The 17289-nt window shown below is 40.6% G+C and overlaps 1 protein-coding gene across 1 annotated transcript; it reads left to right on the forward strand.

Moving 5' to 3' along the window:
* The first annotated feature begins 6809 nt into the window (after window positions 1-6809).
* CUNHXorf66 (chromosome unknown CXorf66 homolog) lies at window positions 6810-16600 on the forward strand. The gene is given in 4 exon segments (XM_012469914.1): window positions 6810-6897; window positions 14385-14458; window positions 14461-14537; window positions 15874-16600. Coding segments are annotated over 4 exon segments (966 nt in total).
* The last annotated feature ends 689 nt before the right edge of the window (window positions 16601-17289 follow it).

A 17289-nucleotide genomic window follows, 5' to 3' on the forward strand; every position in this document is an offset into this window, starting at 1 on the left:
CAAACCCTCCAACCTAAACTCCTTGTAAAGATTTAGTGAAAGTCGTCAGCTTTTGGCTGGGTGCAGTGACTCACATCTATAATCCCAGAACTTTGGAAGGCCAAGGTGGGTGGATCACCTGAGGTCAGGGGTTTGAGACCAGTCTGGCCAAAATGGTGAAATCCTGTCTCTACTAAAAATACAAAAATTAGTCGGATGTGGTGGCGTGCTCCTGTAATCCCAGCTACTTGGGAGACTGAGGCAGAAGAATCACTTGAACCCAGGAGCTGAATGTTACAGTGAGCTGAGATCGTGCCACTGCATTCCAGCTTGGGCGACAGAGCAAGACTCTGTTTCAAAAAAACAGAAAGAAAGAAAAAGAAAGTAGAAAGTAGTCAGCTTTTCTTTTAGGCAGCTTTTCTTTTTTGGGGGGTGGGGGTTGGTGCGTGAGGAGATTTATGTCTCCTCCTTGTGTCCTTCCCACTTTTCCTCTACCCCTGGAAAAAAAAAATCTCTGACCATTAGAGCCTCTTCAAATGCAACGTTGAATCATTAATACCTTGGTGTTTTGTGTTCCTTGCCCACACGATGGCAGAATAGGCAAAGAAGTGTGAAATGGATACTAAAATGTCAAGATCTCCCTTAGAGGATGGTTAAAACCTTCTAGAAAGCAGCTTATTATGATTTCATTAATGTCAGTCACTGAATGAATTGAGACTGGACGACAGTTCAGATCAAACCAGCTACTCATTCTTTATGCCGTAATGACAAGAGCACCTTAACAGGCATATGGCATATGAGATTTTAAAATAAACGAAACATCATTTATAGTACTATAGATGCTTCCTACATGTTCTCACCTGAGATCTCATGCATAGATGTGCATGTGTGAAGACTCTAGAGAACACACATGTGTACACATGTTGTGAACGTGTGCAGATAAGAATACACATGACTTTGCACTGGCAGGGAGGTCTTATTGGCCATGCACAGAGATATAAGAGGGGAAATTGTTAACAGCCTTCTCACCAGAAATGTCCATGCCTGCAAAGAGGAGATGTGTTGGTAACTGCTGATAGGGGAACATTTAAAATTCCAGTGAATGTGGGTCTCAGACTCATTCTACCTCAGCAGCATGCCCTGTGCTACAGAGATGTGGCTGGGGGTTGCTGTCCTGAGAACAAGTATGCTGGGCCTGGCTTTGACCTATCAATCTGAATTAACGGCTCAGGGGCCTCCATGCTATTATCCTATTGTTTATATATACACACACGAATGTGTATACATTAGGGCTCTTGTAGGTGAAAATGGCACAAAGCCAATTCCAACCAGTGAATGAAAAGAAGAAATATATTAATACATATAATCAAACCACTAGAAGAGCAGCAACGCAGATGGCTGTAGGAAAACAGGAATTGTAACTCTCCTTGGAAGACTCTCCATCTTTCATCTTTATGTTTCTCTTTATGTCACTTTTATTCTTTGCTTGTTTGCTTATTTTAAGACAGAGTCTCGCTCTGTGGCCCAGGCTGGAATGTAGTGGCATGATCTCGGATCACTGCAACCTCTGCTTCCTGGGTTCAAACAATTCTCCAGCCTCAGCCTCTCTAGTAGCTGGGATTACAGACGTGCGCTACCATGCCCAGCTAATTTTTGTATTTTTAATAGAGACAGGGTTTCACCATGTTGCCCAGGCTGGTCTCGAACTCCTGATCTCAAGCCTGCCTCAGCCTCCCAAAGTGTTGTTATTACAGGCTTGAGCCACCACACCCAGCCACTTTTATCCTTTCTAATTAGCTTATCCTGCCATCAGGGGCTGTGTCACAGACACCTTTAGACATCTTTTCCAGGTTTACTGCTGCTGGTGGTAAAGGAATTTCTTAGCCCAGATTGTTTGAAAAATCCTTGGGGAAAACCTCTGATTAGCCTGTGCTGAGTCACATGCCCAACTATAAACCAATCACTATAGTCAGAGATGGGAACCAATTACTGGTCTAGCCTGAGCCATATGCCCACCCTTGTGGCCAGGAGAGAGGGATACTATAATTGTTTAGTTCTTATCAGGACCATTTGGTTGAGGTGGAAAGAAATGGTTTTCCAAAATAATAGATTTCCTGCCCCAAGAAGATAAAACAATTCATTATGTCTGTGAAGAAGAAAAGGAAGGGCTGTAAAGTTCCATATATATGTATGTATGATCAACCCTATTGATTATATTTTATATTATTTATATATTCTAACTCCTTAATAATTTTGTGTCCACTTGATTTATCTTATGCTGAAAGTTGTGTAGTATAACTGTGCTTCTATCTATGTATTCTTATATCTCTTCTACTTTTTGTTTCATGAAGTTAAACGCTGGATTTGATTGGCAACCACTCACTTTCCATTTGGGGGCTTCTCTGCTCTCTTTCTGGCCCCCATTCCCAAATTCCCTTCAGTCCCTGATTCCTGATACTAACATGATAGGTATTATCTGCTGACCTACTTTATTGACTCTCTAAAAGTGGGTACTACATCCAATAATAACATTTCTTGACCACTTATTATGTACTAGGTACTGTGCTAAATGTCATACATGCATTCTTTAATTTAATCCTCATGTTATCCCTATTCAGAAGCTTCTATTATTTTTTCCCTTAAACTTTTTGGATACATCATAATTGTACATATTTATAAGGGTACATGTGATCAATTCTGACACATGCATACAATGTGTAATGACCAATTCAGGGTATTTAGGATATCCATCACCTCAAACATTTATAATTTATTTGTATTGGGAACATTTCAAATCTTCTCTTCCAGCTGTTTTGAAATATACAATATATTGTTGTTAACCATAGTCACCTTTGTATTGTTCCTTCTTCCTAATTATATGTTTGTACCCATTAACCAACCTCTCTCTTTTTTTTTTTTTTTTTTTTTTTTTTTGAGACGGAGTCTCGCTCTGTTGCCCAGGCTGGAGTGCAATGGTGCAATCTCGGCTCACTGCAACCTCCGCCTCCCGGGTTTAAGTGATTCCCCTGCCTCAGCCTCCCTAGTAGCTGGGATTACAGGCGGATACCACCATGCCCAGCTAATTTTGTATTTTTAGTAAAGACGGAGTTTCTCCATGTTGGCCAGGCTGGTCTCGAACTCCTGACCACATGTGATCCACCCGCCTCGGCCTCCCAAAGTGCAGGGATTACAGGCGTGTGCCACCGTGCCCAGCCCACCAACCTCTCTTTATCACCCTCCTATCCTCACCAGCACACACACACATTCTTCCAAACCTCTGGGAACTATCATTCTACTCTCTACCTCCAAGAGATCAACTTTTTAGCTTCCACATATGAGTGAGAACATGAGGCATGTCTTTCTGTGCCTGGCTTATTTCACCTAACATAATGACCTCCAGTTCCATCCATACAGAAGACTCTATTAATCTTCTTATAGACATAGATTTGTTTTCTCTTTTTGAGACAGAGTCTTGCTCTGTCACCCAGGCTGGAGTGTAGTGGCACGATCTCAGCTCACTGCAACTTCCGCCTCCCAGGTTCAAGCGATTCTCCTGCCTCAGCCTCCTAGTAGCTGGGACTACAGGTGCCCACCACCGCACCTGGCTCATTTTTGTATTTTTAGTAGAGTCGAGGTTTCACCATGTTGGCTAGGCTGGTCTCGAACTCCTGACCTCAAATGATCCATCCCCCTTGGCCTCCCAAAGTGCTGGGATTACAGGTGTGAACCACTGCACCCGGCCTCCAGATGTGGATCTTAAAGTACAGAATGTAGACATTAACTCTTCCAAGGGTCAGCCAGCTAGTAAATGGTGGAGCGAGGATTTCAGCCCATTTTGGCTCCAGATCTACGCTCTGTAATATATGTAAATGCAAAGAAAAAGAACTCAAGGGACATATATCAGTCATTACCTTGGAAAAGAAGAATGGGATAGAAGGTGGTCAAGGGTGTCAGTCATGTTTTGCCTTATAAATGTTTACATCTGACTTTTTTTTTTTTTTTTACAAGGAAATGGTTTAAGCATTAGTTGTGTATTGTTTTTTCTACGTTTTTATTGTAGAAAATTAATATAACATGAAATTTACCATTTTAACCCTTTTTGAGTATACACATCAGTGGCATTAAGCAGATTCATGTTGCTGTACAGGCATCCTCACAACCATATCCAGAAGTTTTCCATCATCCCAAACTGTACCTCTGTCCCTATTAAACAATAATTCCCTTTTCCCCACTCAACCCAGGCCCTGGTAACCACCATTCTACTTTCTGTCTCCATGAATTTGACCACTCTAAGTACTTCATACAATATGTGGCTTATTTCTTAGCATAATGTTTTCAGGGTTCATTCATGTTGTATTATGTATTGGAATTCCCTTCGTTTTTAAGGCTAAATAATGTTCCATTGTATGCATATGCCATATCTTGTTTATCCATTTATCTGTTGATGGACATTTAGGTTGTTTCCACCTTTTGGCTATTGTGAATAATACTGCTATGAATATCATCATAAGAATAGTTGTGTGATATTTTTTAAACCCTGAAAAGGAATACTTACAGAAATGATCCCATTTTTATGTAGTACGTGTGTGCATCATGTACATAGATATGCACGTAAATATGTAGAAAGAGATCTGAGAGATGCACATCAAATTTTTGTGTCATTGTCTCCAGAATGGGGGTAGAGTGAAGTGGGGAAGGAAAACAGTCTATAACGTTTTATTCTGTATATGTCTCTTTTGTATTTTTCATAATGAGAATGGGTTAATATTAATATATTCCTAATGCAATTTTAAAATGTAATTAAAAATAGAGATGAAGATTTCAGGTATCATTGCAAGCTGTGAGTAAGGAATATTTAAAGCAATTTAAAAATGTCAGAAGACCTCAAGGGATAAAGGAAGTCTGAAATACCTCTGCGTGATTTGAAATTTTTATAAGGTATATATATTATTTTTTTAATTAAAAAAATCAAATGGGGGGAAAATGTTGAAGGCCCAAGGTGGAATTGCACTGTCAATTGAGGTCAACAGGAGGGAAGTAGAAATCCCCAAGGTGGCAACCCCAGAAAGATTCCTTCCTCTCATCTGGGTGAGGGCAAGGGCTCAAACTTGCCATGTGGGTGCTGGGAAGAGCTTAGGAGCTTTTCCTACTACTGATTCCTATAGATATGTGGCAGCCAGACGTTGGGAGCAAGACAATCAAATACAATGGCAGAAATCAGAAAAGTGGTACAGGTTAACCTCTGGAGAACCAAGGAGAGAGAAACCAGGAGCAGCCATTCTTCACCAAGAATCATTACACAAGGGCTCAGGAGCAGCTATCTGAGGAAAACGACCTAGTGAGATTTCCAGGGGTCTTGGGGACACAGCCCTGTCAAGCACCTGGCTGAGTCCTTAGACCCTTCCCCTCTGCTTTTTAAAGTGGAAAAGAATAAATACGGCCCTGCAGGCTCAAGATGCAGAGCTGGGATTAGGGTGAGGGGAGTAGGACAGGGTTTTGCCAGTGCAGTATCAGATCCCATCGTTATTTAAATGTTCAATATTTTGTTGGTCATAGATTTTTGGCATTAATTTCTATTTTTAAATATTGCATTAAAATCTTGTTTATTTTGATTGCTAAATTTTGTGGCACCCCTTAAATTTTGTGCTAGAGGCAAATATCTCACTGGGCCTTACTCTAGTCCTGGCAACAATAAAAACAATAATGGCCAAGGGCGGTGGCTCATGCCTGTAATCCCAGCACTTTGGGAGACCAAGTTGGGCAAATCAGAAGGTCAAGAGATCGAGACCATCCTGGCCAACATGGTGAAACCCCATCTCTACTAAAAATATAAAAATTAGCTGGGCATTGTAGCGCACGCCTGTAGTCCCAGCTACTTGGGGAGGCTGAGGCAGGAGAATCGCTTGAACCTGGAAGGCGGAGGTTGTAGTGGGTTAAGATGGTGTCACTTCACTCCAGCCTGGACAACAGAACGAGACTCTGACTCAAAAACAAACAAACAGAAAAACCAAAACTCTCCTGCACTTCCCCATTATTGTTCAACTCTCTTATCTTTTTTTGATTTCTCCAACTTGCCAGCTTTCCTTCCATGACAGTGCCTTTGCACACATGCCTCCTCCACTTGGAAAATTCTTCTTTCCTTTTCTCATAATTCACTCCTACTTATCTTTCAGAACTCAGCCCCAGTATTGCTTCCCCAGGAAATCTATCCCATTTTCCCTTACCTCTCCAAATACTTCCTTCTCTAATTAATAATGCCTCAATTTTCTTGTTTCGAATTTTTTTTCTTTTTGTGAGAAGGAGTCTCACTATGTCACCCAGGCTGGAGTGCAGGAGTGGAATCCTGTCTCACTGCAAACTCCGCCTCCCAGGTTCAAGCAATTCTCCTGCCTCAGCCTCCCAAGTAGCTGGGATTACAGATGCCCACCACCATGCCCAGCTAATTTTTGCATTTAAATAGAAACAGGGTTTTACCACGTTGGCCAGGCTAATCTAGAACCCCTGACCTCAAGTGATCTGCCTGCCTCAGCCTCCCAAAGTGCTGGGATTACACCTGTGAGCCACCACACCTTGAACCCAGAAGGTGGAAGTTGCAGTGAGCCAAGATGATCCTACTGCACTGCAGCCTGAGCCAAACTCCGTCTCAAAAAAAAAAAAAAATACCTCATTGGTAAAATTTGTATGCAGAAGCTTATGCTTCGCCATGGTGAGATTATGTTGTCAGAGTATGACACATAATGGTCATGATGTCATAAATGCCTAGAACACTCTGAACTACATAAAATCAGTAGTTACCTTAGTAGAAGACTCATTTGAACCAAGTCCTGGACATGAATCTTCTTATTTGTGTCCTACTTTTGTCCTTTTATACATATAATTGTATAAATACAAACCAAACAAATGGATCTTCTACTACAGGTATGTGCCTAACCTTAAAACTTCTAAATTATGATCTACAAAAGTATACATTCAAGAATTTAATTAGAAAAGCTAGCTGTATTTAAGAAATCTGCTGTTACTTTTAGCAGTGTTGCCATTAGTAGGTCTTTAAGAATTTCTAATACAACAGCTAATATTTTTAGTTCTGTGTAAAAAACTTAAACAAAATATAAGCACCAAGATGACAGACTTATGGTCCCCTTTTACTACCCTTCCCTGTCCCCACCAAACTAGCTAATACTATATAAAGGAATCTGGCAAGGGACTTAACATATAGTAGGTTTGTTGTTGTTGTTGTTGTTATTGTTGTTGTTGTTGTTTACTTTAAGTTCTGGGATACATGTGCAGAATGTGCAGGTTTGCTACATAGTTATACATGTGCCATGGTGGTTTGCTGTACCCACCAACCCATCATCTAGGTTTTAAGCCTCACATGCATTAGGTATTTGTCTTAATGCTCTCCCTCCCCTTGGCCCCCACTCCCCCACAGGCGCCAGTTTGTGATATTCCCCTCTCTGTGTCCATGTGTTCTCATTGTTCAATTCCCACTTATCAGTGAGAACATGAAGTGTTCGGCTTTCTGTTCCTCTGTTAGTTTGCTGAGAATGGTGCCTTCCAGCTTCATCCATGTCCCTGTAAAGGACATGAATTCATTCCTTTTTATGGCTGCATAGTATTCCATGGTGTATATGTGCAACATTTTCTTTATTCAATCTATCATTGATGGGCATTTGGGTTGGTTCCAGGTCTTTGTTATTGTAAAGAGTGCTGCAATAAACATATGTGCACATGTGTCTTTATAGTAGAATGATATATAATCCTTTGGGTATATACCCAGTAATGGGATTGCTGGGTCAAATGATGTTTCTGATTCTAGATCCTTGAGGAATCACCACATTGTCTTCCACAATGGTTGAACTAATTTACACTCCCACCAACAGTGTAAAAGCGTTCCTATTTCTCTGCATCCTCGCCAACATCTGTTGTTTCCAGACTATTTAATGATCACTATTCTAACTGGTGTGAGATGATATCTCATTGTGGTTTTGATTTGCATTTCTTCAATGATCAGTGATGATGAGTTTTTTTCCATGTTTGTTGGTCGCATAAATGTCTTCTTTTGAGAATTGTCTGTTCATATCCTTCACCCATTTTTTGATGGGGGTGTTTGTTTTTTTTCTTGTAAATTTGTTTAAGTTCCTTGTATATTTTGGATATTAGACTTTTGTCAGATGGATAGAATGCAAAAAAATTCTCCCATTCTTTAGATTGCCTGTTCACTCTGATGATAGTTTCTTTTGCTGTGCAGAAGCTCTTTAGCTTAATTAGATCCCATTTGTCAATTTTGGCTTTTGTTCCAATTGCTTTTATTGTTTTAATCATGAAGTCTTTGACTACGTCCTGAATGGTATTACCTCAGTTTTCTTCTAGGGTTTTTATAGTTTTGAATTTTACATTTAAGTCTTTAATCCATCTTGAGTTAATTTTGGGGTAAGGTGTAAGGAAGGGGTCCAGTTTCTGTTTTCTGTGTATGGCTAGCCAGTTTTCCCAGCACCATTTATTAAATAGGGAATCCTTTCCCCATTGCTTATTTTTGTCAGGTTTCTTGAAGATCAGATGGTTGTAGATGTGTAGTATCACTTCTGAGGCCTCTGTTCTGTTCCACTGGTCTATATACATCTGTTTTGGTATCAGTATCATGCTGTTTTGGTTCCTGTAGCCTTGTAGTATAGCATGAAGTATGTAAGATAGCATGATGCCTCCAGCTTTGTTCTTTTTGCTTAGGATTGTATTTGCTATACAGGCTCTTTTTTGGTTCCATAAGAAAAGTTAAAGTGTTTTTTTCTAATTCTGTGAAAAAGCCAATGGTAGCTTGATGGAAATAACATTGAATCTATTAATTACTTTGGGAAGTATGGCCACTTTCACAATATTGATTCTTCCTATCCATGAGCATGGAATGTTTTTCCATTTGTTTGTGTCCCGTCTTATTTCCTTGAGCAGTGGTTTATAGTTCTCCTTGAAGAGTTCCTTCATGTCCCTTGTAAGTTGTATTCCTAGGTATTTTATTCTTTTTGTAGCAATTGTGAATGGGTGTTCACTCATGATTTTCCTCTCTGCTTATCTACTATTGGTGTATAGGAATACTTGTGATTTTTGCATCATGATGTTGCATCCTGAGACTTTGCTGAAGTTTCTTATCAGCTTGAACAGTTTTTGGGCTGAGACGATGGAATTTTCAAGTAAGCAATCATATTATCTGCAAACAGAGACAATTTGACTTCCTCTCTTCCTATTTGAATACCCTTTATTTCTTTCTCTTGCCTGATTGCCGTGGCCAGAACTTCCAATACTATGTTGAATAGGAGTGGTGAGAGGGCATCCTTGTCTTGTGTCAGTTTTCAAAGGGAATGCTTCCAGCATTTGCCCATTCAGTACAATATTGGCTATGGGTTTGTCATAAATATCTGTTGCTATTTTGAGATATGTTCCATCAACACCTAGTTTATTGAGAGTTTTTAGAATGAAAGGATGTTGAATTTTATCAATGACCTTTTCTGCATCTATTGAGATAATCATGTGATTTTTGTCATTGGTTCTGTTCATGTGATGGATTACATTTCTTGATTTGCATATGTTGAACCAGCCTTCCATCCCAGGGATGAAGCCAGATTGATCGTGGTGGATAAGCTTTTTATGTGCTGCTGGAATCGGTTTGCCAGTATTTTATCGAGGATTTTCGCATCGATGTTCATCAGGGATATTGGCCTGAAATTTACTTTTTTTGTTGTGTCTCTGCCAGGTTTTGGCATCAAGATGATGCTGGCCTCATAAAATGAGTTAGGGAGGAGTCCCTCTTTTTCTGTTGTTTGGAATAGTTTCAGGAGGAATGGTACTAGCTCCTCTTTGTACCTCTGATAGAATTCAACAGTGACTCCGTCTGGTCCTGGGCTTTCTTTTGGTTGGTAGGCTATTAATGACTGCCTCAATTTCAGAACTTTTTAATGGTCTATTCAGGGACTTGAATTTTTCCTGGTTTAGTCTTGGGAGGGTGTAAGTGTCCAGGAATTTATAGATTTCTTCTAGACTTTCTAGTTTATTTGCATAAAGGTGTGTATAGTATTCTCTGATGGTAGTTTGTATTTCTGTGGGATTGGTGGTGATATCCCCTTTATCATCTTTTATTGTGTCTATTTGATTCTTCTCTCTTTTCTTCTTTATTAGTCTGGCTAGTGGTCTATCTATTTTGTTAATCTTTTCAAAAAACCAGCTCCTGGATTCATTGATTTTTTGAAAGGTTTTTTCATGTCTCTGGCTCCTTCAGTTCTGCTCTGATCTTAGTTATTTTTTATCTTCTGCTGGCGTTTGAATTTGTTTATTCTTGCTTCTCTAGTTCTTTTTACTGTGATGTTAGGGTGTCAATTTTAGATCTTTCCTGCTTTCTCTGTTGGGCATTTAGTGTTATATATTTCCCTCTACACACTGCTTTAGCTGTGTCCCAGAGATTCTGGTACGTTGTCTCTTTGATCTCATTGGTTTCAAATAACTTTTATTTTTCTCTCTTAATTTTATTATTTACCCAGTAGTCATTCAGGAGCAGGTTGTTCAGTTTCCATGTAATTTTGCTGTTTTGAGTGAGTTTCTTAGTCCGGAGTTGTAATTTGATTGCACTGTGGTCTGAGAGGCTGTTATGATTTCCATTCTTTTGCATTCTCTGTGGAGTGTTGTACTTCCAATTATGTGGTTGATTTTAGAATAAGTGCTATGTGGTGCTGAGAAGAATGTATATTCTGTTGATTTGGGGTGGAGAGTTCTGTAGATGTCTATCAGATCCACTTGGTCCAGAGCTGAGTTCAAGTCCTGAATATCCTTGTTAATTTTCTGTCTCATTGATCTGTCTAATATTGACAGTGGGGTGTTAAAGTCTCCCACTATTATTGGGTGGGAGTCTAAGTCTCTTCATAGTTCTCTAAGAACTTGTTTTATGAATCTGGGTGCGCCTGTATTGGGTGCATATCTATTTAGGATAGTTAGCTCTTCTTGATGCATTGATCCCTTTCCCATTACGTAATCCCCTTCTTTTTTTTTTTAATCTTTGTTAGTTTAAAGTTCATTTTATCAGAGACTAGGATGGCAATCTCTGCTTTTGTTTGCTTTCCATTCACTTGGTAAATATTCCTCTATCCCTTTATTTTGAGCCTATGTGTGTCTTTGCATGTGAGATGGGTCTTGACTCTTTATCCAATTTCCCAGTCTGTGTCATTTAATTGGGGCATTTAGCCCATTTACATTTATGGTTAATATTGTTATATGTGAATTTGATCCTGTCATCATGATGCTAGCTGGTTATTTTGCACATTGGTTGATGTAGCTTCTTTTTGTTTGTTTTGTTTTGTTTTATTTTGAGGTGGAGTTTTGTTCTTGTTGCCCAGGCTGGAGTGCAATGGCACAATCTCAGGTCACTGCAATATCCACCTCCTGGGTTCAAGTGATTCTCCTGCCTCAGCCTCCTGAGTAGCTGGGATTATAGGCATGCACCACCATGCCCAGCTAATTTTGTATTTTTAGTAGAAATGGGGTTTCTCCATGTTGGTCAGGTTGGTCTAGAGCTCCTAATCTCAGGTGATCTGCCCACCTCAGCCTCCCAAAGTGCTGGGATTACAGGCGTGAGACACTGCAGCTGGCCGATGCAGTTTCTTTATAGTATCATTGGTTTTTATATTTTGGTGTGTTTTTGCAGTGGCTGATACCAGTTTTTCCTTTCCATATTTAGTGCTTCCTTCAGGAGCTCTTGTAAGGCAGGCCTGGTGGTGACAAAATCCCTCAGCATTTGCTTATCTGGAAAGGATTTTATTTCTCCTTCATTTATGAAGCTTAGTTTGGCTGGATATAAAAATCTGGGTTTAAAATTCTCTTGTGTAAGAATGTTTGAATATTGGCCCCCACTCTCTTCTGACTTGTAGGGTGTCTGCAGAGAGATCCACTGTTACTGTGATGGGCTTCCCTTTGTAGGTAACCTGACCTTTCTCTCTGGCTGCACTTAACATTTTTTCCTTTGTTTCAACCTCAGATAATCTGATGATTATGTGTCTTGGGGTTGGTCTTCTCCAGGAGTCTCTTAGTGGTGGTCTTAGTATTTTCTGAATTTGAAAGTTGGCCTGTCTTGCTAGATTGGGGAAGTTCTGGATAATATTCTGAGGTGTGTTTGCCAACTTGGTTCCATCCTCCCTGTCACTTTCAGGTACATCAATCAATTGTAGGTTTGGTCTTTTTCACATAGACCCATATTTCCTGGAGGCTTTGTTCATTTTATTTTTTCTTATTCTTTTTTATCTAATCCTGTCTTCATACCTTATTTCAGTAAGTTGATCTTCAATCTCTGATATCCTTTCTTCTGCTTGATTGATTTGGCTATTGACATTTGTATGTGTGTCACGAAGTTCTCATGCTGTGTTTTTCAGCTCCATCAGGTCATTTATGTTCTTCTCTAAATGGGTTATTCTAGCTAGCAGTTACTGTAACCTTTTATCAAGGTTCTTAGCTTCCTTGCTTTGGGTTAGAACATGCTCCTTTAGCTCAGAGGAGTTCGTTATTACCCACCTTCTGAAGACTACTTCTGTCAATTGCTCATTCTCTTCCAGTTTTGTGCCCTTGCTGGGAAAGAGTGGATATCATTTGGAGGAGAAGAGGCATTCTGGTTTTGGAATTTTCAGCATTTTTGTGCTGGGTTTTCCTTATCTTTGTAGATTTATCTACCTTTGATCTGTGAGGCTAATGACCTTTGAATAGGAATTTTGTCTGGGGGTACTTTTGTTGATGTTGATGTTATTGCTTTCTGTTTGTTAGTTTTTCTTCTAACAGTGAGGCCCCTCTTCTGCAGGTCGGCTGCAGCTTGCTAGAGGTCCACTCCAGACCCTATTTGCCTGGGTATCACCAGCGGAGGCTGCAGAACAGCAAAGATTGCTGCCTGCTCCTTCTTCTGGAAGCTTTGTCCCAGAGGGGTGCCAGTCTGATGTTAGCTAGAGCTCTCCTATATGAAGTGTCTGTTGACCCCTACTGGGAGGCTTCTCCCAGTGAGGAAGCACGAGGGTCAGGTACCCACTTGAGGAGGCAGTCAGTCAGTCTCTCTCTTAGCAGAGCTCCAGTGCTGTGCTGGGAGAATCCTCCTTGTCAGGATCCACTGCTCTCTTCAGAACTGGCAGGCAGGATGTTTAAGTCTGCTGAAGCTGCCCCTAAAGCTGCCACTCCCCCCAGGTGCTCTGTCCCAGGGAGGTGGGAGTTTTATCTGTAAGCCCATGACTGGGGCTGCTGCCTTTCTTTCAGAGATGCCCTGCCCAGGGAGGAGGAATCTAGAGAGGCAGTCTGGCCACAGACACTTTTCAGCACTGTGGTGAGTTCTGCCCAGTCTGAACTTCCTGGCCTCCTTAGCACTGTCAGGGGGAAACTGCCTACTCAAGTCTTAGTAGTGGCACACATCCCTCCCTGCACCAAGCTCGATTGTCCCAGGTCAACTTCAGACTGCTGTGCTGGCAGCAAGAATTTCAAGCCAGTGGATCTAAGCTTGCTGGGCTCCATGAGAGTGTGACCCACTGAGTGAGACCACTTGACTCCCTGGCTTCAGCCCCCTTTCCAGGGGAGTGAATGGTTCTGTCTCACTGGGCTTCCAGGTGTCACTGGCGGAGGGGAGAAAACCAACCTGAAGCTAGTTCTGTGTCTGCCCAAACAGCTGCCCAGTTTTGTGCTTGAAACCCAGGGCCCTGGTAGTGTAGGCACACAAGGGAATCACCTGGTCTGTGGATTGCAAAAATCATGGGAAAAGCATAGTATCTGGGCTGGATAGCACAGTCCTTCACGGCTTCTCTCGGTTGGGGAAGGGAAGCCCCCAGCTCTTTGCACTTCCTGGGTGAGGTGATGCCCCACCCTGCTTCTGCTGGCCCTCTGTGGGCTGCATCCACTGCCTAACCAGTCCCTATGAGATGAACTGGGTACCTCAATTGGAAATGCAGAAATTACCCGCCTTCTGCGTTGGTCTCACTGGGAGCTGTGGACCAGAGCTGTTCCTATTTGACCATCTTGCCAGATCTCCAGCATATTGTAGGTTTTTAACAAGGGTTTGTTTTTGTCACATCCCTTTTCAATCACACACATTCACACACATATTAACACTCAAGTACACTTATACATGCAAGACATAAACACACAGATTCAAAAATCCGGGTAATGTGATAACCAAGCCATGATTCAGGGATAACCCAGGAAATGGTATGGATTAGCCAGTGATGCCTCCCAGATTTAGCTTCTGGACTGGCTGGATCCACGAGGAAAAAACATAACAGTGGTACAATTAATCAGGTTTAAAAAATAATTGAAGAAGAAATATTATTTTGATCTACACTATCAAACCACTATCAATGTGGAAAAAAACTTGGTTACCTAACACCTCTGATTATACAATTTCTTTGCAGAAGCTAAACCCATTGAATCAATGCAGACAAAACTGGGCTACCTTAGACAAAATTTACTTGTTTTAGCTGGTATTACCTCATCTTCTTCTACATCTTTATTTATTTTTGTCTTGTCTATAATTGTAAGAGCGATGATGCTGCCAAAGCAGAAATGTAAGTTTTACCCCTTTAAATTGAGTGCAAGAGGTGTGTGTGTGTGTGTGTGTGTGTGTGTATACACATAGTGGAGGTTTCATTATTGCTCAGGTTACTTAATTTTAGACTAGTGAAGAGTTACCAACCTGTTGTAGGTGAATATTTTCACTTAAATCATATCAGCTCTTAAATATTCTCTAGTGCATTATTAACTTTAGCCAAAGTGTCTCTTGTTCAGGGTTCAGCTGAACTCCAGGATATTAATTGCATTATAAATTCAGTGTAGGAAAAGAGGGCATGAATAGCTGAATAAGAGTGGGAGAATGAAGAGAAAGAAAGAGGGAATTGGGTCTCTGTTTTTCAAAGACAATAAAACATTTTGGACAATCTACCATTTTAAGATTTAATGCATCAAAAATTATTCAGTGTTGTTACTCTCATGATCTCAGTGCCTGCCTTTTATATACTAGTTCCCTAAAAATATCCCACTCCAAAGACTGGTGACTATAATGTGGTACTAGTACTGTACTCCTCTAGTTTCAGAGGAATGTTATGAATTTAAATATGCACAGATAACTTGATACTGTAAATATGATATAAAAACAATGACTTTTTCTACAGATGCTTTTATCTTGTGATACATTATCAATTTGTGACTTTTTTATAAATAAATTCTGAAATAAGTGAGATTCATTCTCTCTTTCTCTCTCTGTGTGTTTGTGTGTTTCTTTCTCTCTTATTGTAGTAGATTTGAAACAACTTCGTGTCATTCTATATGTGGACTATATGGTTATCTAATGTGGTTAAATAGTAAAATACTCCTAAGAAAAAGCGTTAAACAAGAGTTCGTATTTATAACCTTAGTTGTGGCTTTCACTACACTCCAATTATTTTTTTGCATGTGTTTTTTTGTTTGTTTTTGAGACAGAGTCTCATTCTGTCACCTAGGCTGGAGTGCAATGGCATGATCTCGGCTCACTGGAACCTCTGCCTCCCAGGTTCAAGTGATTCTTATGCCTCAGCCTCCCAAGTAGTTGGGGATTACAGGCGCGTGCAACCACGTCAGGCTAACTTTTGTATTTTTAGTAGAGACGGTGTTTCACCATGTTGGCCAGGCTGGTCTCGAACTGCTGGCCTCAAGTGATCTGCCCTCCATGGCCTCCCAAAGTGCTGGGATTACAGGCGTGAGACACCATGCCCAGCCACCACACTCCAATTCTTACTGTGTTCAGTCTTCATCCTAAAGCTCCAAAAAGATCACAGGTCTAAGCTGACAGTACTGTATGTTCTCTAATAATAGTAATAGGTCTCTTTTGTTTTAAATCATTATATTCCAAATTTTCTATGCTTTCAGGGACAAGAAAAAAGGTATGGCATCCAAGTTGTGCAAAATATCATTCAGTGAAGACAAGACAGCCAGTCAATTCAATCCCGAAAAACAATCTCTGCTATCCACTATAGACAAGATATCTGAGGACTCAAGTTCAGAAAATTCATCATCCAATGCAGAAAAATTAATCAGGCCCTCGAGTCTACAAAAGCCATCCATACAAAACCATGCACGAGAGTTAACTAGGCCATCATATCCAAAAAAGTCACCCAAGTCATCATGCCCAAAAAAATTATGCAAGTCATCTCACCTGAAAAAGTCACATAGGTCATGCAGTCTAGAAAAATTATGTAAGCTAGCCTATGCCTGTAAGCTAGCCAGTTCAGATAAGTCAGTCAGGCAACCTTTGCTATCCAAGCCACTTTGTTCATCCCATCCACAAGATGAAATCTCATCACCCGAGCCATTTGGTCTACAGAAATTGGCTAAGCCTCCCAAACATTTTAATCCAAAAAGGTCAGTGAGCCCAGGCGGGGCGGTCTTATCATCCAACCCTCAATTAGCCAAAACTTGTCAATCCCACAAGGAAAGACATTTTATTTCCAAAATCTATAAGCCTTTGGTCAATGACATTTCTGAGGCAAAGAAGAAAAATACTCAAAACCTATGTGTTTCAAGTAAAGTCTAGTCCTTTTCCAGGTCCTCTAGTAAGTTAGATTCCAGGAACAATGCACACTATGATCACGCATAAGATGAAATGTTATACTGGGAATGATAGTGATAGGGAGGTAAACCTTATGTGAAACACAGCAATGAAGCCATCTTCAAGTGACCCTCAACGATTAGGAGCTCAACAAAAATAAAATCCAAGTGTGAAAGAGGAAACTTATACCAATTTTTTTATGCTCATCATTGCTTAAGACACAAATAGAGGGAAAAATCACTATCAAAATCAGCCCTATCCATCTTGGAGGCGATTTATTTTTAAAATATCAATAAAATGCATGATATAAATTACTATTGTAAATATTATTTCATTTTAAGGGGCACAAGGATCTTTTGATGTATCTTACTTAGACCTAGTCACTTGGATAAGAACCATAAACATACACTCACACAAACCTGGAAAGAAATTGCAAGATGGGGCTGGGTACGGTGGTTCACGCCTGTAATCCTAGCACTTTGGGAGGCGGAGGCAGGCAGATCACCTGAGGTCAGGAGTTCGAGACCAGCCTTGCCAACATGGTGAAACCTCGTCTCTACCAAAAATACAAAAATTAGCCAGGCATGGTGGCGGGTGTCTATAATCCCAGCTACTAGGAAGGCTGTTGCAAAAGAATCGCTTGAACCCAGGAGGCGGAGGTTGCAGTGAGCCAAGATTGAGCCACTGCCCTCCAGCCTGGGTGACAGAGCAAAGCTCCATCTCAAAAAAAAGAAAAA

This window comes from Aotus nancymaae, unplaced genomic scaffold, assembly GCF_030222135.1.
Source record: "Aotus nancymaae isolate 86718 unplaced genomic scaffold, 86718_ANA_hifiasm-v0.15.2.pri h1tg000004l, whole genome shotgun sequence".
Lineage (NCBI taxonomy): Eukaryota > Metazoa > Chordata > Mammalia > Primates > Aotidae > Aotus > Aotus nancymaae.